The sequence below is a fragment of the Pecten maximus genome, chromosome 4, assembly GCF_902652985.1.
Source record: "Pecten maximus chromosome 4, xPecMax1.1, whole genome shotgun sequence".
NCBI lineage: Eukaryota > Metazoa > Mollusca > Bivalvia > Pectinida > Pectinidae > Pecten > Pecten maximus.
In genome coordinates this window covers 35,888,003-35,914,659 of record NC_047018.1, presented here as the reverse complement: position 1 = coordinate 35,914,659, position 26,657 = coordinate 35,888,003, and the positions used below count along the sequence as shown (strand labels likewise).

The window sequence follows — 26,657 nt, the reverse complement described above, 5'->3', positions numbered from 1 at the left end:
GGACCTGCTGACCTTCCCTGTGACCTTTGCCCTATTTCAAGAAAAAATAAATGTCCTACTAATAATGTTCAATCTTCATTGTCTTATGGCTTTTCGTCAGTGGTGAGCTAAATGCTGTCTTCTGACAAATCTTGTTTAACTATAATTGGTATATGGTGAAGAAGTGGGTGTCAACTGTCCATGAACTTCTTCCAGAAAACTATCAGCAACTGAAAAAGTACATTAAAGTTTCCTCATAATGTATGATCATGACCATGACCTATTTTCAAGGTCACCAGGGGCAAAAAGTTAAAAATTAATTTGCAAATATTATTCTTAAGTTCTAAAAACCCCAGATTTCCTGACCATTATGTTGATAAAATTATGGATCATGCTGAATCAACTCCTCTTTATGGCTCTGATGGAAGTGAGCACCAGGGGTTCTGATATTTGGTTGCTAGCTGAATTAAATCACTTAAATATATAGAAGGCCATTTGACCATCTTTCTTGTTGAGGGGACAGACACTCGCATTTCCTTTAGAAAAATGAGTCAAAATAAAAAAAAATTTTTTTTTTTCATATTGGTATCTAATTTTAATGTTTTGTATAACAAAATTGTCTTGCATTGAATATTCTGCTGTCATTGTGGAGGGAAATATATTTTGTATATTTATATTCAGATTAATAATTTATATCTGCAATGATTTTTCATCTATTTTATTCGGTGTTGTAGAAATAAAAATGATAAAAAGAATCGATGTGAGAACATTTATAATGGTGGTGTGCAGCCTTGATATCTATTCGGTACACTTCTGGGACTTTCTCCCTCGAATCGAAAAAGAGCGAAATGTTCCGATATTGTACAACGTGCTTCTGGGTGTGAAATAAACACAGACTTCTGTGAGCTGTTTACGAAGAAACAATATGCCTAAAAAGTAAGTATATAGAATCGTAAGGGATATGGATACTATACAATGCATTTATCAACAATTGAATGGAACGTTTGTGTATAAATCGCCGTAACACAACTTTCACGTTGACCAGACAAGTGCAACTTTTACACGCATTTATATTAGTCACTTCGACACTTGTAACGTTAGCTGTGCAGGCCTAGTGAGGCTAGTCATCCCTGAGACAAACGTGTGTCCGAGTTAGTTGATGTCAATAGTTCTCAACTGAACTTGGTTAATTTACAAAAACATTGATATCTATAATGTACTCAGTACTGTAATATATAGGTACATGTGTTGTTTGTACATGTATATAAACTATAAAGATCCATGACTTATATGAATATTTTTTAGAACATCATATACATCAGACTTTGCAGCCATACCTATTACCTAATACATGTAACACATATTAATACATGTAAATACATTGCATAATAATCACTGAGTTATTAACTGAAGTAAAATAATCGCTGATTACTGTCAAACAATCACATGAAAAAATCTGTATCAGGAAAAATGTCCTGCTCGCACTAGGGGGAGGGATGTTTAAACCAGCAACACCTCTAGATCTACGTAGATAAGATGACATGTTCAATGGACTTGCCAATATTGTAATGGTGGGTGTTTATGGAAATTGTCTGGATATTTAATATGATTAAGCTTAATAGCTAAACTATTTCAACAGTCTATCCATTTTGACTTAAAACTGGCTTAATTAGTAAATCAATTAATTTTAATTGACCTCTCTGCCTTTTGCTGTTGGTGAAATATTGGACTATAAATTGTTTCAGAGGTAAGAAGAGGACCCAGGTGGCAGCACCTGTGTATGGCTCTGATGATGAGCGCCGCTATGAGAATGAACCTGAGCCAGACCAAGAAGATGAAGACTACTTTTACGATGATGTTGACAACTTCCATATGCAAAAAGAAAAGGTAATTGGTTAGGTTTGATGTGAGTTGTGATTAAAAAGTTATTATTAATGGGTTTAGGGTCTGCTATTACAACATTTCGGCAGTGGACAAGTAAAGTTCCTATACCTAAAACATAGACAGATCATTAACTGATCTGATATGTCAAAAAATTTCAGACATCATTGATTATATCAGGTATAAAAGTTTTATTGTGTATTTTTTATTTTCACTTTACCATAAAACCTTAACTTGTACTGCACTAGAATGTAAGTGTTTAATTAAATATAAGTGTCATTGTCTTTATTGTCAATTATTTTACATACATACATAATTTGTAGATTTTCTCACAACCATTTTCTACCCTAAAGTAAAATACGTGATCACCAATTGCACATGATTCAAAGATATTTTTTGTGTTTAGTGAGTAACATAGGACCCTTTGGTGTGTGAATGATATGTGATCATTAACAAACATTTGATTCATTATACTCTGTTGAAAGTAATTTGTTCCAGTGACTCATTGAATTTTTTTTAATATCAAATTTAGGTTTTCTTAATAAAAAAAAGCCAAGCAAATGTTGAATTCAGGAATTCAATACCATACAAACCTCAAATATGTCTGTAATACAAAACTTGTGCTGTTGATTTCAGATGTTGCTGGACCAAGGAGTACAGAGCGATGATGACATGAACTCAGAGAGTGAGGTATAAGAAAGAAGCACTAAATGATGACTACATGTCATCGTCGCTACCCTGGTATCTGTTGGGTAATTTATCATGATATGTACTTCACTACACTATCAACAGGCCTTTTGTGTCTGTATTGCACAAAAGGATCAATGATGTTATGATTATATAATTTTTGTTATACATGGCAATCTCTAGGTCCCTGTGTTTGGATGAAGTAGTTGTCTATTTCAAAGTCTCTGTGTTACAGGATGAGGTTCTGGGTATCGGTGGTGTCAGTGATGACGATCTCCTAAGTGACGATGATCTCAAAGTCTACAAAAAACAGTTGCGGAGGATCAAGTTGAACCGTAAAAAGAGTGACATGGGCAGTGATCTAGAAGATCAAGATGATGAAGGTATGTTGATTGTTCAGGCACCGCAAGTCATGGCATGGAATATCATAAACTACACAGTTTTCGGTCAAATTCAGGGTTCTTCTTGCATTATATTTACCGGGTATATAGTATTCTGTATGTGTCAATAATGTTGATGAAAATCAAATACTAAATCCACATGAAAGGAATAAATGATATTTTGAAAGAAAATATGTTTAAAAGTTCATTCAATATTAGTAATGATAATTTGATAAATCCACTGAGTACATGTATTTGTTATTTTGTTACTTACAGGGGAGCCTGATCACACAACCTATGGAAAGAAGGTGACCGACTATTACAACGCAGATTTCAGTGATGACGATGTTGGTAGGTCACTATTTAATTATGGTAAACATGCATGGATGAGGACAAAATTAGGAGATATTTTTACATTACTGCAGATAAAGACATGCTTACTGTGTGTTTTTTTTACCAATTTGTTACGAGACTGAAGCCTGGCATGTTAGTTTGCTATTTATGATTATTTGTGTTTCTAGAGGGCAAAAATGAAATATCTTTTTTCAATATTCTTACTCGATGTTTGACACCTAAAGCTTAAACTTGGATATTCATAACAAAAACTTGTCATGGCAATCAAAGTAAGTCTAAAGCATTGTTTTGCAGACCTGTCCGGGTCCGAGGGAGAAGAGGGGGCTGCTGCCTTGGAGGAAAAGGAAGCATTAGCACTACAAAAACGTATCAATGCTGAACTGGACGATCAAGACTTCGGACTGGACTTGTTCAAGGTACAAAGTAAATAGTGTGACCCCTCTCCCTTCTGTTTTAACAGACAGACAAATAGTCGTCCCCATTTATTGCTGGGCCTGGTAAGGAGTTAATATACTAGGTGATATATATGGTCTGGGATATGGCTGGGTCCTTTATGATCTGTCTTGGTTTTAGTGAGAACATTAACACTGGGTGTACTTGGTGATTATGGGGGATACACATACAAACTGTAGTTAGAATCATGTCAGAGCTCTTAATGTGCGGGACTGTGGTGGCCGAGTGGATTAAGGTGTCCAGACACTTAATCATTAGCCCTCCACCTCTGGGTTGCGAGTTCAAAACCCACGTGGGGCAGTTGCCAGGTACTGACCGTAGGTGGGTGGTTTTTCTCCGGGTACTCCGGCTTTCCTCCACCTCCAAACCTGGCACGTCCTTAAATGACCCTGGCTGTTTATAGGACGTTAAACAAAATAAACCAAACCAAATAAACAAAAGCTCTTAATGTCCTTGTTTTAGTTAGGACTTAACTTCTAGGAAGGCTTCAATCTAAGTAAAGACACACTGTACTTACATATCCAGTTTATTTGAAAGGTGATATGGCTTTTGCTGGGTCTACTAGACAGTTATGTGGAATACTCTTAGTCCTTAATGATCTTTGTGTTAAACAACTAGGCCCCAACTAAAGCAAACACACACAATACATATCCAGAACATTTGTCAGGTAGATATTAATTATATAACAAGTTAAATGAAACATTGTATGGTTGAAGTGTTAAATCCAATGAACCTGAAAAAGATATTTTCATAGTGACAGCCATTATTGTATGTTAACTATTACAGAAAAAGAAGGTTGAAGAATCAGAAGATGAGGAGGAAGAAAAAATCACAAAGGATTTGACAAAGCTATCAAAGAAAGAGAAACTACAGGTATATGATCTTTTGTACATCACATGATCTAATCATCACAGGTATACCTCAGATTATTTATTTTCCTTGTGACACGTCTGAGTTACTACTACAGCAAGATTTTATGTGGTTAGACAGCTTTCTATATTACGTTCATCAATACTTTCTGTAAATCTAAATCCCTACAAAATAACTTAAAATGGAATAGTGGAAGAAAGACATATTTATTTACTGATCTATACATCAGTTATATCAAAAATCAAAATTAGGTTTGTGGAGTCTAAATGTTAAACGGTCTGTGTACAATAATCACTTTACAGAATGATGATGATATTCAGTTGACACACGAAAGAAATTTATATTTACTGTATGTCTTGTATGACCTCATTTATCACAGCTTTTGAAGAAGGAGTCGCCAGAAATGTTGACATTGATCGAGGATTACAAGTCCAAGGTATGTTCTATCAGTGAGACACTTCAGATACAAGATATTGGACTGATCTTAGTTTTCTCTTCAAAGATGGGCTCTGCCACTTTCAGTACATTAGGACTTGGGAATGCTTAGAATTTGAATTTGATATTGAGACTATACATAATGATGCTCTAGGTGATTTAGGAAGGCTGTAGTGTTCGTAGGGTCAAAATTTAGTGTTTCAACATAGAATATCTGGAATATAATGCTTATACTTTTAGTATCAAAGTCTATTTTCCAATAGTACTCCCAATAATACAAAGTATATCCAAGTGGCCATATTTTAGAGAGAAAAACACATCATGTTGTGTTAATATACACCAAGTTCTGTTTATGACGGAATTCAGTAATCAGTATATTTTATCTGGGAACAGAAGTGTTTCAATATTAAACATTAATTCCTGAATGTTGGCCTTGTGTAGATGACCGAGGTGAGGGACGTTCTCATGCCACTGTTGAAACTGGTGCGAGAGGGAAAGATCCAAGGAAAGGCTGGCGACTATGTGGAAACTAAAACTAAACTTCACCTAAAGTAAGTGGTACTAACATTTCGTCTGTATATATAGTAGTAATATAGAAATAAACAAATCATGTGTCTGAAATTGCCATATTGATAATTGCACATATTGTTTTTTAAGGCTTATTCAAGAACAAAAAACAAATATAGGTATGAAATCCAAATATGGTCATAAACTGCTTATACATACATCTTATATATTCCTTCTCTGTTGTCTGATACACCAAGGGGGGTGGGGGGCTGCGATAGCTCAATCAATTAGTGTATCATCCTACGTAACCTTTGGTTCAGAGGTGTGTGGTTCACATTCTACCTATGCAATTCATGTTTCTCTGGAAGCTCAGTAATTGACCAGACTGTACGGTGGTGGCTCTGTCCTTGGGCAAGACACTATGCCCTAATTGCCTGGGTTGCATGTGATTGGCATGTGATTGGCATGTGACTGGCCTCCCATATGTTCAAGGAGTGAGGGAGCCATCACCTTCTACAAGGAGTTCCCACCTCAAAATGGTTGTTCACAGGACAATAAACCCAACTAACAAACTGATATACCTGACAAGATTTAGAGACTCCCTCCTCTGCTATGAAAAAATCATTTTCCTTGATTGGTCAATTTTATGTTACAAATAAATTACTATCAATTTCTAAAACCAATATGTGTGAACAGAAAATGTTAATACATGCTAATTTTCTTTCTCCACAGTTATTGTACCAATATCAGCTTCTACATGATGCTGAAATCAAAACAGATTGCAGTCCACAATCATCCTGTCATCAAGCGTCTTGTACAATACCGTAATGTAAGTGATGATTGGAGAACAAACACTTCATAAATAGAATCTTACACTTGGGTCGGTGCATTTATGGAATCTTTTAAATTTGTCTAAAGGTTCATGATCAAATTATTAAATTTGTTAATTAAATTTCATATTATGTTTACAGTCATGTAAGATCCTGTATATATTTTTATAAACAAACTTACAGTCCAACTATTCTACCTTGAATTAACAGTTGTATTGGTTGGTGTTACTGATTCTAACTGTCCGGACTCATTTTACTGACCACTATTTATTTGTAGTTGATGAAAGAAATGGAGCCACTGGACAATCAATTAAAGGAGGAAATCACGGACATTATGGATCGGTTAAAGAAAGGAGAGGAAGTAGAATTCTCAGTAGAGGAGAAAAAGCAAGGCTTTGTCAGGTACCTTGAAACTTGAAAAAAACAACAACTTAAAAATGTTATGATACATGTAGCTACATTAAGAAATTAAATAATGTATCAATTTTACACTACTTAAAAAAAACATCTACAGTAAAACTCACTTGTGTCGAACACGGTTGAATCGAATACATTGGATGAGTCGAACGTTTCGTTCGGTCCCGATTTTTTCCCTTCTTTATCTTAGTAAATTAAGCACGGATGACTCGAACACTGTTGAATCGAATACTGCGGTTGTGTCTAATATATTTTGTGGTCCCTCCCTTCTAAACTTTACCAAAATTTCCATTTTTGTGTCGAACATCGAGGCGTCATGCTGTCTCAGGTAAAATTTGCTGGCCTCGTCTGATTGACCGAGTGTGACCGATCACCCGTAATGGTGTAAACAGAGCCTATTATTAGTTTCCGGCTGTCGGTTACGCATCATCCAATTGTTTATACAGGTGCTCAGGTGAAGTAAAACGTTCAGGTATACATAACTAAGAATAAAATGTGCACGTTTTAGTCTACAAACCGATGTGTTCTGTTTACTGTTTTGATGCACAAGGCCGCCGAAAAAAATAAGGAAAAGGTAAACGATAAATTACATATCTTCCATCGAAAAATGCAAAGAAAAATACCTGTCTGTCATTGATTTATCTATATATGCCTAAATTCTGAATACGACGATGCAATAGTAACAATGATATGCGGAATGTTTTTACTCTGTTCAAAAGATTGTGGCAATGCATGATTATGCAGCCGATAAAACACTGACCGCGGCCTTCACCTTTGATACAAAATCAGCACGCGTACGGTCGATCAATTTTCCCGGACTGTTTATTGTTTAATATTGTTAAATTGGAGAACAATATCAACGGATTTAAAGATAGATAATATGAGTACAATATATACATTTATATTCTTATAATATATGTAACGTTTTCATAGAATATTATGCTGTCATTTGCGACTCCCGTGTGTAAATCGTGTGTCTATGTCAAAGACTATTTTACACATGAACTTTGTTTTTATCTGTAACTGTGCACAATATTGTTTATTAGATAAAGGAATAATTGTTATCATGTACAATTAATTAATTTCTTTGTTATTATGTATTGCTTATTTTTGACTATCTTATCATGCAAGCACTTGTTCTGCATACAACCGATGATAGTTGGGTTTTGTCTCCGTATACAAACACGGATAAGTCGAACCATCGGATAAGTCGAATATTTTGCTTGGTCCCGTCGACTTCGACTTATCCGAGTTTTACTGTAATTGGATTCGTGTATTTAGGTGGATTGCATGTGTTCAAATTGTAAAGCTTCAGAAAAGTACAATTACAAACCTACATGTGTATTGACAAAATATCTTGCATCCACATATTTTAAGCTTATTGTCTTTGTAGACTAGTTGTATTCTAAAAGTTATAAACAACAGCAATTTTACTGTCCAATAACTTTTGTCTAAATTTATAACAAAATTGGGAATTTCCATCCCATATAGAAAGAGTTGGCAGGTATGATTTTGTTCATACGGTAACTTGCTTAGGCCTGAACCTGCTTACATTTTCAGGAATGTGCAAAATTCCTGCTGTCCTATAAAACTGTGGCCCATCATAATGGTGGACTAAAGGGCAGGGTGCTGTTCAGTTTGAATACTCTTCACTAAAACAAACCCTGTATATCTCCTTTCTCAGTAATAGATATTATGTTGCGTTCACACTTGATATTCACCTATGTGTTTCAGGCGTAAATCAGTCAAATCCTCCAGACATAGAGTGGAGAGTAAAAAGTTAAGTCAGTTGGTGTCGGAATCAGATGATGATGATGATGAAGATGATGTTGAACCAAAAATGAAGGTTTGTTGTATAGCTAAACTCGTGAATGTCACATGGAATAACAAACTTATTGATTTTGTACCGCATTGTTCACTGTAGGTATTTCAGGAGCCAAATTTTATTCATGGATTTTTAGTGTCAGATTTAATAGCTAATCCCAATATTGCATTAGGTCAGTGGGATTGCGTACAGTGTAGATAATGAGAAGACCTTATGTTTCCATTTCATCAAAGATTAATTAAAAAAAACTGAAATAATTCTCATTTCTGTGCAACTCTGGTCAGCTATATTTAATTTGTATCAATCTGATAAGAAATGGCCAGAGATAAATGATCCTCTTTACACCTTAATTAATCCATTGTAATTGTACAATGTATAATAATGATTGTGTTTAACAGAAATCTGGGGGTGATCAGTACGAGACTGAGGAGGAGAAGGCTGCCCTAGAGTACTACCGTATGATGAAGGGAGCACGGTCTGGAGACAATGAGGAAATGGACAGGTAAGCATGGGTTAACAATGAGGAAATGGACAGGTAAGCATGGGTTAACAATGAGGAAATGGACAGGTAAGTATGGGTTAACAATGAGGAAATTGACAGGTAAGCATGGGTTAACAACGAGGAAATGGACAGGTAAGCATGGGTTAACAATGAGGAAATGGACAGGTAAGCATGGGTTAACAATGAGGAAATGGACAGGTAAGCATGGGTTAACAATGAGGAAATGGACAGGTAAGTATGGGTTAACAATGAGGAAATGGACAGGTAAGCACGGGTTAACAATGAGGAAATGGACAGGTAAGTATGGGTTAACAATGAGGAAATGGACAGGTAAGCATGGGTTAACAACGAGGAAATGGACAGGTAAGCATGGGTTAACAATGAGGAAATGGACAGGTAAGCACGGGTTAACAATGAGGAAATGGACAGGTAAGCATGGGTTAACAATGAGGAAATGGACTGGTAAGCATGGGTTAACAACGAGGAAATGGACAGGTAAGTATGGGTGAATGTTTATTCAGTTACAAAAGAAGACCATGTTAGTAAAATCGGATGACATTATAATTAGAGAAATAGTTATGTGTGCAGTCATGTTATTTTTAAAGCTAGCTAAAATTGAAGTAAACTTACTGATGATTTTATCTGGTGTCAGTGGTGCGGAGGAAGCTCCAGAGGTAGACAATGGAATGGAGGAAGGAGAGGAGGATGAGGAAGGCAAGCGAGCCATCACCTATCAGGTAATTAATTAGACAAAGAAAACAAAGCAAGTTAATATTGTGATATTGTCAATTTGACCCTTTTTGACCCCTTCCATCAGCCCCTTAGGGTCAGTCAGAGCAAACATGTGCATATCATCAAACTGTCATCCCATCCTGCTGATTTGAACAAAGTTAAAGTTTACCCCCTCCCCAGGGGCAAATGTGAGACCCCAGGGTCATGACATTCACAGTTTTTGTAAAGTACCTTCAGACCCTTACATCTATGAAGAGTATTTGATTATACCTTATTTGGGTCTTGAGATAATATTTTTGAAGGTTTAGTTAATTTGACCCTTTTTGGCTCTGTCTATCAGCCCCTGGGGGTCAGTCAGGGCCAACATGTGCATACCCTCAAACTGTCACCCTGTGCTGCTAATGTTAACCAAGTTGGAATGAATTCTTACAGAAATTAAACAAATGATTGTCAAAAATGTGATTTTGCTAGGACAAGATTAAAACACTGAAATACAGAAACGACAATTACTCTTTCGAAAGTTGTAGAAAAGGTGTATAAATTGCTCAGGAAAATGAGACTACATATCAAGATATCTGTCAAAAATTGAGAGATCTTGGGACAAGATTAAAGTAATGATATCAACAATTTACTCCCATTAACTTTTGACAGGCATATAAAAAGAAGCATTGCTAAACAATAACATTATCTTATGTACTTATTATCTGTGTTTTAGATTGCTAAGAACAAGGGCTTAACTCCCAAGAGGAAGAAGGAACAGAGGAATCCTCGTGTGAAAAACAAGCTCAAGTTCAGGAAGGCCAAGATCAGGAGGAGAGGCCAGGTAAATTATTAACCACGACAAATCTCATGACCTGTCAGGCTAGGTGAAGGTCACATGACCAGTTTGTGAAGGTCACATGACCAGTCAGACTTGATGAAGGTAGCATGACCAGTCAGGCTGGGTGAAAGTCACATGACCAGTCAGGCTAGGTGAAGGTCACATAACCAGTCAAGCTAGGTGAAGGTCACATAAGCAGTTCAACATAGATATCATTGAAACTTTGTAATGAAGATTCACTAAAACAGACATGTAGTTTATCTCAAGATTAACCGTTCTTGTTATCAGCGATACAAATCCTCCTACACTGGACTCAATATTGCTGTTTCAGGTTCGTGAGGCAAGGACAGAGATGTCCCGTTATGGAGGAGAAGTATCGGGGATCAGGGCTGGTGTGAAGAGGAGCATCAAGATGAAAGTGTAAATGTACATATTGGTAGTCTGACAATAAAAGTGTACCATCATTCTATTGTTCTGTTTTAATTTGTCAGAAACCAGAAGTATTTAAGGGCCTATCTTCTCTCGGTCTGTCATTATTGTTACCACCAATTTAAGGATGTTTCATGTTCGTGGTTTAAACATATGACCTTCCATGGTCACCATCTTAAAAATATTGTTCAGAATAATTGAATCAAGACAGAATTTTGGATAAGGATTTGCATATGGTCCTTCTTGAAATTCGGACTCCAGTCACTATCCAAGTAACTACAATCTACCAAATTTTGTCACCATGACTACTCATAGATAGTTGAATTGAGAGAGGATTTTCCCTTACAAGTTGTATATGCCCTGAACAGAAATCTATACTGTGTAATATTTAAGACAAAAGCCATCTTGAAAACATTTCTAGCACTTCTTTGATACCGAGTCATCTTGAGAGGGTACTTTCTCTAATGTGTTCCCAGATTGACCTTACTTGAAAATTCCGACCAATGCCATATCCAAAATTGCTGCCATATCCACCATCTTAAAAATTTTCTTACCACAACTCCTAAATAGATTATGACAGACAGGTCCTTCTTTAGTAAATTTAGATAAACAGTTGCTTCCAACTGAAATTCGTACCCATTTGATATGTTAAATGATTGTCATGGTGACCATCTTAGAAATCTTATTACTATTACCAACTTCTAAGGAACACAAAATTTCCAATAAGGAGTTGTGTTTTGTCCATAGATGATCCAAACTGTTATTTAGACTCTAACATAATAGTATTGAAGATGGTGGACATATTGAAAACCTTTTTTTACAATATCTCTACAGAATAATGTCACAGAGACTGGACTTTCAGTTCATGTGTCATATTAAAATGTTTAACATATAAAGGAGTAGATTTTATAGCTATCCATGACTTGGCTAGGGATATCAATTTGTTCTAATCTCCTTCTGAACTTATAGGTTATTGTCAGTGGACAATTCCTCAAAATTCTTCCGGATGTTTATCCGACCATTTGCTGTAATATAATGCAAATGTACATATTTTAGAAGTAATCTTATTTAAGAGATTTTCGAGCTGAAAGACTTCCACTTATAAATAATCATGCTAATCAAATTTCAAAAAAATATTTTTCTTACATAATACATATTGTTCATTATCCTGCAATAGGAAGGAAGTGAAAGGCTGTCAGAATGTCGAGACACATTTTTGTCCCACACTACTGCAGGAAGTCTGACGGACAAGTGATGTTTGGGGTCATAAAGACTGATATAACAGTTGGTGTATTGTAAAAATAAACAACAAGGAAATCTTTTTTGAATGTTTAATGCAAGATGACTTGTTGACAGAGATTGTGAGTTACACACAAAAGATAAATGACGATACAACATGAACGACAGAAGGAAGTGGAAAACACACAAATCTCTGACGTACAATAATACATGTGGGATACATTTATATATATCGATATACCTCTGTATTCATATATAGATTGCACTCGGCCTCCTGACAGAAACATTTCCTCCAGACTCTTAGCTTATTAAATGTCCAATATATACACTGTATGTATATGATAAGAACAAATCTTGTTCCATATAAATGTGAATAGCATGTAACCTGGAACATTATATTCCAATTCATATTTAAGTCTTAAGATATACATTTAGTAAGCTTATATAAGTTTTAGTGATCAACCTTATATTTATGTTTATAAAAAATGGCTAACATAAGGTACATCATACACGTCCTATACTAGACATCCCGGAAAATTACATACTGAACATTTAAATTTCATTCAATTTCCACTGTTCTTTTTACAACAGTACCCTTTTTAAAACCTCTTTTGACAGATTAAATGTTGCCATTCACTTAATTGGAGGTCATCAAACTTTTCTTTAAATTCATAAATGCAAGCCTGATGTTCACCTAATAGTATTAAAATTTGCTGTCTAGATTGGGTCCTACAATCAGAAGCAGACCTATTTCTTCAGTCATGGTGAATAGGTTTATAAAGCTTTTTTTTACATTTTTAGCATAGAATACACAAGATTTGTACATAAAACAGTCTTGGTTCCATGCTATATATGTGTTACGGGTTAGATATCCGACGCTTCGGGATATATCTTGTACGAAGAGCTTAAGTGCCATTCATTTTTAAGGGAGATCAGATGAACCAGCCAGACAAAAAGCACAGGAGTCACATATCCTAGGATATAGATACAGGCCACTTCTCAATTTTTAATTACAGCTCTCTCTTTAAAAAAAAAAAGAGAAAAAAGACAAAAATTGAGTTTCAGGTTTTGATTATAAATTAATTTGAATTTCAGGGTTTCTAGTCGACAACTGGTTAGCTGTATGCAAATATGGGACTACTACAACAGTGACTGGCCATTCGTCAGGGATCTGTTCCTACTATACGTACGATGGTATTGGTGACAGTACTATCAAAACCCCATATAAATTGAATGGCCCATCAATATAAAATCTCCAGGAGGTGTTCTGATCTACATCAGTCCAAAGGCATTTCTTAAAGAGGTCATCATCATAATTTGAGAATTTATTTTTAAATCGGATTTAATACATCATCAACATACACATATAAATTCAATAACACAACCTACAATAACAGGCGTTTACTGTCGAGCTCCTACAACACATCTGTAAACACAACAGTAGAAATCACTGTCGATACACAGCTGTATTTGCATTCTACCATCTTTGTACATTAATGACAATCAATATCTTAATGTTTTAAATGTGGGATGTCTGTGAATACAACATTACATCACAAATGCGTGACAAATGAAAGAATCTGATACTATATTAATATGACTGCCATCATTATAATGATACAAGGTCTACATGTACAGTATAGTAATACAAGTTGTGTGCAATCGATGGGATGTGTTTCATAGATATAACTATCTTGACGTGCTTTGTATGAAACTGTAATCATAATCACAGAAATAATTTGGGCACCAAAAATGCTTATTACAATGTTCTGAATGTTTGTAAATAGTCATTAGAACGGTTGATCTTCTAGCAATTTATATGATTTCAACAAATGTTGACGTTCCACAGTTTGTTACCCGTACTAAACTCGGAGAGATTCTAATGTATAAGCTGTTTTTCTGTTGTATTTTGCTGTAGTTCAGAACCTAATTATCACAGTTCTCTAAGTGTGAACCTGTAGTTTTGTCCCAACTGCACCAACAACACCATATACATATTTTGGCCGAATCATTGTGGAAAATTTATTTACAAAAATTCATTTTGAAAACCACTAGCTACATGTATCAAAAGCTGGCCTTCTTTAGGAAATGAATTGCTAATACTAATGCAGTATTTTAGTAAAGCCATTCAACTAGAAAATAAAAAATCATTTAGACAACCCATATAAAAAAAAACCTTGCTACAAACGATTAGTAATTACTTTAAAACCAATAAACCTTACTGGCTGCTGTAGACTTATTGACATATCCTTTTTGCATAAAAATTGTTTTACATGTACTGGAAAACAACAAACAAATCACAACGATAACCTCATCGAATCCCATGTAATCAGTTGTACTGATGCACTAGGTAAATTGTGTATATAATCTATGTCAGAATTGCACGCCTTTGTCTGTGAAGCACCCTATGATCAGGACTCAAAGCTTGATAACAAATACAATTCTCGGTAAAATTATTATGAGCGATATGATTGGTCAGCTGACATGAAAATGTTGGCAAATGGGTGTTGCTGCAAAAAATTGTGGTGGAAAAAACAAAGTGAAGAGATATTTCAATGGCATGATAATTACAGCTTTATGAATGAAATAGTGAAACCCTCTCCTAGCCACTCATATTTACCCTCTCATAACCCACTAATTGTCACCCTCCTATACCACTGCCACTCTCATGTCCTCACAATGTTATATACATTATCATCCTCTCACATTCTTATATTTACACACACTCATACCCTCCTTTTTTCTACCTCACACTTATCACCCTCTCCTGCACACTTCATAACCTCTCCTACCCACACAGATCACCCTCTCCTGCCCACACACATCACCCTCTCCTGCCCACACACATCACCCTCTCCTGCCCACACACTTATCAATCTCTCTTACCCACAAACATCACCGTCCCATATATTAATTTCATGCCAACACATTGCCACACAAATGAATTAATTGCCAGCATGTCATACTTGCAGTTGCAATCACACATTCCACAAAACTTTCCATAACTTCCTTTCAACAGGTCCATATATTATATCTAGCAACAGGTGCACGTCCACCTTATGACAGGTTATAATATCCATCTAGCAACTGGTTCCTATCAACCTAACAAAGGTCTGTATCCTCCTAGCAACAGGTAAATATCTACCTAGCAACACATTCCTACCAACCTTATATATGAATTATTTATAACAGGTCCTACCTAGCAACAGAACCATATCCTCCTAGTGACAGGCCACAAATCCTACCAGCAGGTCTTAATCCACCTAGCATCATGTCCATATCTACCCAGTCACTTTCCACCTCAACAAATTACATTTCAAAATTTCATCTTTGTCTCAGGACACTTTTTAACCCGGCCATCACTAGCTCCACCAGTCGTTACATACGGCACACAACTGACTCTCTTCTCCCAAATCTTATGTATATGATCATCGGTTCCAGGAAAACTGTCTTACATGTTATGATACACAGATGGCAAAAATAATATTTGTAATATGTACATCACCATGGTAACAGGATCTGGTTACCATACCATGAAGGCTCATGGGGACACAGCTGACATTATGAAAATGTTTTAAACATTAAAGGCGACTTCGTCTAAACACATATGCTGTAAAGATTGCATTTTCATTAGCTGTTTACAACATTATTACAACCAAGCTGAAGCAGACACCAATATAGAAATGTATTGTAATGGGTCGATAAAAATAAGTGCAATGTTATGTTTGAAGAAAAATACAAATATAAAACTTGTGTTATACACTACAATACTGTGTCTCCTAGGCAACCAAATCACATGGTTACTATGGAGACATGTCAGAGTACTGCCACCCAACATCTGGTGTTACACTACAATACTGTGAACCTAGGTAACCATGGAGACATGGCAATGTACAGCAATCCACATATCTGGTATTACGTTGTACAATACTGTGCCACCGATGTAACCATGGAGAGGTGGCAATGCCCTGCCACTCAAACCTCTTGTACAGTAGTACTGACATTACATATAGCCTTTGGTCCAAAAGGAATTAATATTGACATACACATTGTTTATGATATACATGTACTAGAATGATCATTAATGAAATTGTTAAATTATGAGATGTCCTACAATAATGTGTGGCTGCTGATAATCAGGATAAGTCTGCATTCTGATAATTACATCTACCAAATTATTATATTACTTAAATATTTCCCTTTATATTCCTATCCAGACACTTCATATTAACTCATTGTGTGCATACACAAGGCATTGTAAAATAGCCAGAACTAAGCTGCTCCTATAAAACTCCAATGAAAATGGAACTTATCTGTGACAAACATGTATCATTTTCTAAAATATAGATGAAAAACAACCTTCCTTTGAGTAAAAATTTTGAAAACTAGCCATCAACCGGGCACACTAAAGTAGCCTTAAGCTATGAAGTGAACATAACATTAACTATTGTACATGAACACACAGACAAAGCAGTGACAATCCATTTATATCAATATAAAAATTTAGCACTGAATAAATACACGTTTGTGAAAGCCAACCAGTGAAGACACATCAAAGAGGCTAGCTCTACCACTCCATGGTAACTGTTTCAGCTACCTGGTCAAATGTATAGAAGCGATCAATTACAATGAATAACTCATATCTAAACTTACTCCTTGACATTACAATTTGTTTTATGATTCTAACAAAGTGCCTTTTACTTAACTCCCTGGCAAATTGTAAATAAATTATAAAAGAAAAATAAATTTCTCCTTAATCATAGCATAGCTGCAATATATTTGTAAATTGACAATTTCATCCACAATTATACATTGGCTAAAATATAAATTTAGTGACAAATCACAGTTCAACTTCTTAGAGTAAAATGTATTTAAATACTACATATCATTTCTTGAAAACCCAAGGATATTCATTTCACCTTTGAAATATGAAATTGTAATTCTAGACAGTGACTAGTAAATTTGAATAACCGGTATATCTAACTTCAACCAATCAGGACACTTCAGGACTCGGAATAAGTGTACTGTCTTCAAACATACTGTACTTAAACAACACAACTCGTTGAACTTATGGACAAGTTATGGTCTAATGTATAGGGAGTTTTATCCCTTAGTATATGAGGATCTATAGAGAATACTCAGGGCATCAAAGCTACAACCATTCCTAATTGTAAACAAAGCATGTAAAAGCATGTTGTTAGTTCATTGAATATTAAATATGTTGTTTTCTTTTCAGATTCAAAGCACGTTTTTCTACATTTAATTCAGAAGAAGTGTTACAAGCAGGAAAGTATTTACTACTGATGTGAATTGAGAAACAATGAACACTCAAAAACTAATTTTTGTCTACAAATGTGTAATCCAGAACAGATATTTGCTGGGCCAAAGTACCATTGGATGTTTAGTGATTTTTGTGACATTTATTAATCCGTAATGTTCACTGCAGTAGTCACTGATATCCACGTCTACCAGGGGCCTGCGAACAAACCAGTTTGTCTGTTTTTATATGTAATATTCCAGGCATATATCTTGACGGACCTGCAGATATTAATGCATGCCTTGAAAGATTTCGTCAAGGCTCGTCTGAAAACAGCAAAATATCACCAGGTCTGTCCTTATTTCATAAGCGAACAACTCTGGTCCAACTGTTTGGACTGCATATAAAACTTAAACAGCCCAGTATTTCCATTTCTCTGGAGGCATACATTGAACCATACCAACAAAAAGCATGGCAGATATAATGACTGGCCGTTTGTACTTTTACCTCCCAATACACAGCAAAGCATTTAACAGTACATCTCCAACAAGTCTAGGTGTAAAAATACATCCAATTACATTTCCGTTCATGACAGTTTGAGAAAAACACATCTTCAATTTTAAAATAAATAAATAAAATACTTGTTTTGTAAAACTTTTTAAAAATCACTCCTGGAGAACAAGATGGATTCTGTCTTCCTTAAAAACAGCAATCATTGTGACGTAGCTGGCTACACTGGACTGGAGTCCAGTGCAGTCAACTGTCCAGTCCAGGTACAGCCAGACATGCTTCCTGTGACAGCAAGGCAGTGTTTATATCCTGTATATACGTATACACTAGAGTTATCTCCCTTGTTTTATCTGACAGCACCAGCCTCACGGTAATCAGTGCCCTCATTGGCGAAATATTCCTCTAGCTTCCATTGCAGCGTCTCAAATGTGGGTCGCTCCATTTCTTCTTTCCTCCAACACTCCAGCATGATCTCGTACAGAGGCTTGGGACAACCTGGAGGATTGGGCATACGGTAGCCATGTTCCACCTGGTGCAGTACTTCAGCATTTGTCATACCTGTACACAAAGCATAACTTGTTCTTTTTCATACCAACTTTATTTACCTTTGAAAATGTGAAGGATAAAACAATTGACATTGCAACATTTTGTATGATTTCCAAATGCTTTTTCCGGATATTTAAGATTTTGCTTCTGTAGAATATCATTTTCACTTTTTCATTTCTTGCAAGTATCTATTTATGTTTTTCTCTGCACTTTTCCCTCTTGCACTTTTCTTATCAATGTCTAATGTTTAAGAAACTATTTCTAGGGACAATGGGGTGAACATGGGGGAAATCTTACAAATTTCCAGTGTTATGTTAATACTGACCTGGATATGGTATTCTGCCATAGGTGACAATTTCGGTGAGTAGAATGCCAAAGGACCAGACGTCAGACTTGATGGTGAATCTGTTGTAGTTGGCAGCCTCGGGAGCCGTCCATTTGATGGGGAATCGGGCGCCCACTCTGGCCTCGTATTCATCCTCCTTTCAACAGAAAATCATGACAATAGGTTATTTCATCTTGGTATAAATTTGTTTTGACTTACAATACATGGGGCATATTTTGTGTATGTCGGACATTATCGATTAAACAGAAACATGGCTGGATGGTTCAAATCACCACTTTACCAAAAGTCAATGTAAAAAGCATGAATTTGGAAATTCAGAAATTGGACAAAAAATTATGTATGTGTTTTTTCTTAAAGCAATCTTTTATTTTGCAATTGTATTCAAACATCAAAAATAGCAATACATAGAAACACTTGAAAATAATCATATGCGTCATCACAGTCTATTTTTTTTATGTTTCATTACAGATCATACCTTATAAACTGAGAGTAATATTGATACATTGGTAGATGACATATCACAGACAATCCTACATTCAGACCAAAGTCATCAAAAACCAACCGGATATCATACTGCTGACCTTGGACAAACCAGTCTGTTCTGAATCTATATTTGAAAGATTTACTATTAAAATTCTATAAGATGTATATGGCCAATTCTAACCTTGATAACCCTTGCCAATCCAAAGTCTGCTATTTTGACATTGTTGGCCTCGCCGACGAGGATATTTCTTGCAGCCAAGTCACGATGTATGTAGTTCTGAGACTCCAGGTAGGCCATACCACTGGCTATCTGGGCCGCCACGTCTATCAGTTGTGGTAGCTTCAGACTCCTCCCCTTTCCTACAACAAAATATTTCATATCTGTGGTAAAAAAACTGATAAGCCTATCCATTTCTATCACCCAAAAACTGATAAAGATTTATATATATTAATCTGAAATATTTAGAAGTTTTTTTTCCTTAAATGTTTTTTTTATAATGATTAACATTTTGGAAATTTTCTGTTTACCAAGAAAAACATTTTTGGAAATGTCAAAATGTTAAAAGAATTTTTTTTGGGAAATGGAATTACATCTATCTGATTAACAGAAATTGAAAAAACGTAAGCCCTGCATGACTTCACACCCTTATCCTCTCAGTATTTTTTGCCCATATATTATATATTGATAATAATGTGAAGAAAACATTTTTGAAAATCCAAAGAAATTCATCGGATAAACAATAACTGGAAAAAAACCCCGCTTATAAGCCATGACTACACTTCGATTCCCTGTTCTCTGATAATCATGTGCCAATACAATATTTTAACACTGTAAGGTAAATATACATAACTTGTATATCATTTTTTTCATGGGGACATCTAGTGGTATATAGAGCTATCTTAGTCAAAACAAGCATACTTGGTGTTGCCAAAGCAAAACATGTCCCCTACCGGCCCACGATAAAAATATTAACAGTGACCTTGATCTTGACCAAAATCCCTTGCAACTTGTCTGAGATATCATAATTATGGTCCGTTATCATTGTGTAAAGTTTGACAAAAATCCATCATATGAAACAGCTAGAGCACTGACAAACTTAAGTGTATTGCTAACTACCCAGTAAAATAAAGCAATACCCCTTAAGTTACGTTTGTTTCATCTTATAAACGAAAACTGTTGTCTTTTAAACAGGACTTTCATTTACGATATTAAATACCACACATCAACTGCGAAAGATATAATAAGGACGTTATCTTGAGGGGAGCTCAATCCCCTAGACACATGATCAAATTGATTCATCAACTTACGATGAGTTTGGGGTAAACTAGCATACCTTGAAGGTACTCGAGCAGACTGCCATGTCTCATCAACTCTGTGACAATATAGATGGGTTCATCCTGGGTACACACAGCATACAACTGGATCAGCTTCTGGTGTCGTAGCTTCTTCATGATCTGGGCCTCGGCCAGGAAGTCCTTCGGGTCCATTGTACCTATAACAGAAGTACCACATTAATACTGTTATAATAGACGTAAGTACCACTCATTAGTACTGAGTACAGAAATAAGTCATGATGGAGCCTTCCTGCTACAGACTCTTCTGTTTAGCAGGTCTCTAGACCTACTCATGATAGACTATCACACTTGTACTTTTCACAATTTTACAGCTTCATAATTCTAATTAACTGAAGCTTCCTAATGACACATCAGAGTCTTGACTTATAATTTGTTCTTGACAGAATAAGGGTTACTCTCTTCTACGTACTGTATGCATATAATTTCCTTTTAAGTAACAGCATTTTACTTGGTCCATTTCTTATACCAAAAAAATAACTCAAAACCTGATCAAGCATAGAATTTAATTCCATATATCCCCTGTGGAAAATATATATCTTTTATTGGTTTCTTAGGAAGAGGATGTCAGTTTTTATTATCTATCTGGTCATTTTCAAATTTTCATTCATAAAAAAAACTTTTGTGGGCATATTGAATTGCCAGTATCTAAGTGTTAAAGGAGAGCACCTGAGACCAGTTCAGTAGCTGTATACAAGTATGTAACAATTAGTCTTTTCTGAAACTAAAACATATACATTACTCATTCTTTTAGGTATAGAATTCAACCAACGATGTATCAATTGTAACTTAGGAACACAATCTGCTGCTGTCTGATAAGGAATATCGTAATGTTGATACTGCCGTACTCGACTGACAATAAGCACTCCCCACCACCACCCTTTAATAGCTAGGGAATCAAAGGATTTTGATATTTGATATTGCCAGTCAAGTTTGGCATAATTTGTTTATACTTTACATACAATTAACTTGTACTACATAACTTCAATAGATCAATTTTAACCATAACATGCACATTTCTATCATCATGTTTATGAGCAATTAAGGCATAGGAAATAGCTAACTCATTCTGAGATAACTAAGTCAACAATTCTTGACTCATCATTGACGAGATCAGATGACAGCTTTCTGTTTATGCAGTAGACCTGGCATCATATCCTGCACCTTATTACCACTGGTGTCCTTGATATAAGATATTACTGAAAATGACAATACCGCTATTATATACAGCTGTTACCATGGCAACAAGCTTTGTAGATTTCCTCTACTGATATACAAAGGTTTGAATTACAGTATATATATTTTAAGGCAAATGGCGTTTATATAAGGCAGTCACATGCCTGATGTCATTATATTACCTAGCAGTGTATAGTGCTATCAAATTATAATACTCGCCTTTAGTTTTCAACATATGTTTATGAATTGTAAACTATTGTGAAAATTTGTTTAGATTACGTACCAGATCTATATACAGATGTCAGATAAGGCAGATTTCATTGTGTATATTTTACCTACAGATCTATATACAGGTGTCAGATAAGACAGGTTTACCCTGTATATTGTATCTTTATATATATATGTACAGGTGTCAGATAAGACAGGTTTATCCTGTATATTGTACCTTTATATGTATATACAGGTGTCAGATAAGACAGGTTTTACCCTGTATATTGTACCTTTATATATATGTACAGGTGTCAGATAAGACAGGTTTATCCTGTATATCGTACCTTATATATATGTACAGGTGTCAGATAAGGCAGGTTTACCCTGTATATTGTACCTTTATATATATGTACAGGTGTCAGATAAGACAGGTTTACCCTATATATTGTACCACAGGTGTCAGATAAGACAGGTTTACCCTGTATATTGATCTGTTTCTATGTCGAGTAAGGTGACACATCTCCCAGTCAGACTGTTGCGTAGCCTTTCTGACTCAGCACCACATGAGTAAGACTGTTATAGATATACTGATTTGTATTGATCTACGTCTCGTGAAGGTTTACAACCCAGTAACCCATCATAATAGACTTTCATTATGAAGACTATATACAGGTATTTGATGAATCTCCCGATTACCAATATATAACAAGATATTAACAGTTCACTGAAAGTTTTCTCCCTAGCTGTTTTACTGTACAAACATGTAAGTGAAGTACCACTGTACCTCCTTCCTTCAGCCTCCTTTCACTAACACGACTGGGCTGATTTTTGTTTCAATACTACAATTATTCTATCACTTCAATGAAAATCAAAATCTTTTTATATCTTTTGATAAAAAAAATCACCACAATTAAGCAAAGCATCTGAGAATGACTATATTTTTTTTTCTTCATTTTATTTGAGAGACTTCCTGCAGTAGCTTGACTCTAGTTTCTCTTTAATGTCGACAAAGAAATCTTCAAAGGAAAATATTCAATTTCCTACAGAGGTTTTTATCTAGCTTTTCCTTAACCACAAAATATGTTCAAAGAAAAAGTAGAACTTTTAAAAAGACTTCTCACAGCTATGGTATACCACAACTTAGAGGTGTACTTACCTTTATTGAAGAATAATTTATTGATTAATTTTAACTAGTATTGTCACGATGATTGTTTAACAATCATCGATATGTAATAGAAAAAGGCAACCAATTCCTGACATTGATTATAATATGCCAATATTAATGGGTTTTTTCAAAACGGGAAGAGCAAGTTTTATTTTCATTTTTGATAAGAGAAAACAGGAGTTGTATGTCAATTTACTCTTACCTATAACTTCTTAATAATCCTGCGATTTAAACATAATTAATTGCAAAATCATCAATAAAGACTGCTATGTTGGAAAGATATGACAAAAAACAAAGATACAAAACTATGAGGACTGCGGAGTAAAGTTAGTATAATATCAAAATGGAGGCAAACTCTTACAGAAGAAATAGGCCTTTCAACCCCCCTCGGTAAAAAAAGATGAAAACAATTATTTTAAGTATTTATATGTAACAGTAGACTAACCTATTAATAATTGAAAATCAATCAGTTGACACGTACTGATTATATCTGATCATTGATGTTGAAATTGCAAAATTTTCAAGATTGTCTCAATCTTTTTAGCTATAAAAATGGTTAAAACAAACTGTGTATCCTCATGCTACAGAATTCAGATCAGAGCTATATATATACTAAACTACTACATTATGTATAGTCCCAATTTTCCCCTATTTTTCTTCAAACTAATTTAGGTACACAATATAGAAGAAGATAGGTAAATCTTACCAGAAATACACATTTTTATATAATTTTAGCATTCATAAAGGCTACAATTTCTTATAAAGAGTTTAACCTTTACAGAGAAGATGTATATACATTATCAGATGATCTGATAAAGGGAAACAAGTGGTGTCAGTTGCTGCCTGTTTTTCCACACAAAACACTATGTCTATAGCCATTCATTTGGGCGTTGGTGCTCCTTATGACATAACCCTGCCCAAATACAAGTGCAACAATCATCCCTTTTAAAAATTAAGAATTAAAATTACTTTTAAAAGCTGCATAAATCTGTTCTGTGTAATATTATATATTATTGTGCATATTTTTCATATTCTACAACAAGAAATACACATAATTATATGTCTGTCCTGTCCTGCTTTGTCAGTACATCAAGTCTGAGCACTATGTGATTTCATTATACACCAAGTTAGGGTTAAAGTTGGATTCATATTTTTGAGCAACACCGAATTGTCTTGCTTTTGCGAGTTTTTGTTGCAGCCGAGACAATTCAAAATTTGGCACATGACAAAAGCATGTTCAGTGAATTTGTAATGTTCTTTTTTACCTTCCAGTACAGTCTATTCATTGGTTTATCTCCTCATGAAGGGCTAGGGTCATTTTGAGGTGGGGTCTCCTTGCAATAGCAGGAAATATATAATTCATGTTCATTTATAGGGATTTAACTATTCTTTATTTTCTAACTGAGCACCAAACTTAATAATAAATCAACGATTATTGTTAAAGCTCTATATTCTAACACTGGGCATTAAATAGTTTTCCAAATTCCAGTATAAATACGGTAGCCTTAGAACAGGCTGTCTTGAGCTGATAAATCAATTTGTGACATTTTCCTGTGGAACACTGCAGACTCCCGGCCACTAAGTGTGTGTGACTAACAAAGTAACACCCTCGCCCATTCTGTAAAACAGAAATGGTTATACTAACCCACACAGATGATTGCATGAAATATTCATGAAATTCTAAATCTGACCTTTTTGAATATACAATTCAAAACAATAATGACGTAAATGTGTTTGGGTTTTTAAACTTTTGATCTACATAAAAGTGGACCGATACATCGGCTGACAAATTTTGTTTGCATGAATATGCTGTCACAATTATTTTCTTCAGCAGGTGGATGATACTTAAAACGAAAAAGTCTTTGCTGTCATGTCAGATTGCTGTATTTATGCTGTAATTGGTCCAGGGGACCTACATATCCCAAACTCAAAGTAAGCTTTGATCAATCACAGGATACAGGGGACCTACATATCCCAAACTCAAAGTAAGCTTTGATCAATCACAGGATACAGGGGACCTACATATATCCCAAACTCAAAGTAAGCTTTGATCAATCACAGGATACAGGGGACCTACATATCCCAAACTCAAAGTAAGCTTTGATCAATTACAGGATACAGGGGACCTACATATATCCCAAACTCAAAGTAAGCTTTGATCACTCACAAGATACAATGGACCTACATATCCCAAACTCAAAGTAAGCTTTGATCAATCACAGGATACAGGGGACCTACATATCCCAAACTCAAAGTAAGCTTTGATCAATCACAGGACACCTACATATCCCAAGCTCAAAGGACGCTTTGATCAATCACAGGATACAGGGACCTACATATCCCAAACTCAAAGTAAACTTTGATCAATCACAGGATACAGGGGACCTACATATCCCAAACTCAAAGTAAGCTTTGATCAATCACAGGATACAGGGGACCTACATATCCCAAACTCAAAGTAAGCTTTGATCAATCACAGGATACAGGGGACCTACATATCCCAAACTCAAAGTAAGCTTTGATCAATCACAGAATACAGGGGACCTACATATCCCAAACTCAAAGTAAGCTTTGATCACTTACAGGATAACAAAATAAGTGTCCACGCATTGGCATTTTTACTAAATTGCAAAATATGGACGGGCTTATTACCAGGCACAGGCTTATTACTGGATATTGTTTACTCCATACTATTCATTTTGTTCTCTAATGAATAATAGAAATTTGTAATACTGCTGTCAGTCTTACTGATACAGTTGTTATACAGTAAAACCTGACTTTACCGATCACCTACTTTAACAACATCCTGTAATATACAGTGAAACCTGACTTCACTGACACCTGACTTTAATGACATCCTGTAATATACAGTGAAACCTGACTTCACTGACACCTGACTTTAATGACATCCTGTAATATACAGTAAAACCTGACTTTACCGATCACCTACTTTAACAACATCCTGTAATATACAGCTAAACCTGACTTCACCGACCTTTGACTTTAACAACATCCTGTAACATTCGACAATATATCCACCAAAACGGTGACATGCTCCACAGTCATGGGCCAAACTGACTTTACTGACAACTGACTTTAACAACATCCTGTAACATCTGACCATATCCACCAGAATGGTGACATGCTCCACAGTCATGGGCCACTCAGACTTGACCAACATACTGTCATACCCAACACATAGACTCAGTCCCATATATGGCTTCACTGTACTCAGTTTCCTGCTTCAGTTCTACATAACAATACTGAAACA

The 26,657-nt window shown here is 35.4% G+C and overlaps 2 protein-coding genes across 2 annotated transcripts in view; one reads left to right on the top strand and one right to left on the bottom strand.

Annotated features, from left to right (window-relative positions):
- The first annotated feature begins 798 nt into the window (after positions 1-798).
- On the top strand, positions 799-11,136 carry LOC117325963 (something about silencing protein 10-like). Its single transcript, XM_033882500.1, has 16 exons — positions 799-915; positions 1,725-1,866; positions 2,497-2,550; positions 2,783-2,930; positions 3,204-3,278; positions 3,576-3,697; positions 4,521-4,607; positions 4,984-5,040; positions 5,481-5,590; positions 6,279-6,375; positions 6,654-6,778; positions 8,528-8,639; positions 9,017-9,120; positions 9,773-9,857; positions 10,568-10,675; positions 11,004-11,136. Exons 1-16 carry the CDS (start codon positions 905-907, stop codon positions 11,094-11,096), a joined length of 1,530 nt encoding a protein of 509 aa, XP_033738391.1. The 5' UTR covers positions 799-904; the 3' UTR covers positions 11,097-11,136.
- Positions 11,137-12,418: 1,282 nt separating this feature from the next.
- The window catches only part of LOC117325962 (tyrosine-protein kinase Src42A-like), a 36,906-nt gene continuing 22,667 nt past the window's right edge, over positions 12,419-26,657 (bottom strand). The window contains exons 5-8 of the mRNA XM_033882499.1: positions 20,817-20,975; positions 19,664-19,842; positions 18,979-19,135; positions 12,419-18,665 (exon numbers count right to left, since the gene is read on the bottom strand). Coding sequence (XP_033738390.1) covers positions 18,454-18,665; positions 18,979-19,135; positions 19,664-19,842; positions 20,817-20,975 — 707 coding nt within the window. The 3' untranslated portion in view covers positions 12,419-18,453. The remainder of the gene's footprint in view (positions 18,666-18,978; positions 19,136-19,663; positions 19,843-20,816; positions 20,976-26,657) is intronic.

Bases quoted from the DNA above. Each gene is read 5' to 3' on its own strand.
- LOC117325963 (XM_033882500.1), top strand. The intron at 8,640-9,016 runs GTTTGTTGTATA...TGTGTTTAACAG, and splicing joins ATGTTGAACCAAAAATGAAG to AAATCTGGGGGTGATCAGTA. The intron at 10,676-11,003 runs GTAAATTATTAA...TTGCTGTTTCAG, and splicing joins AGATCAGGAGGAGAGGCCAG to GTTCGTGAGGCAAGGACAGA.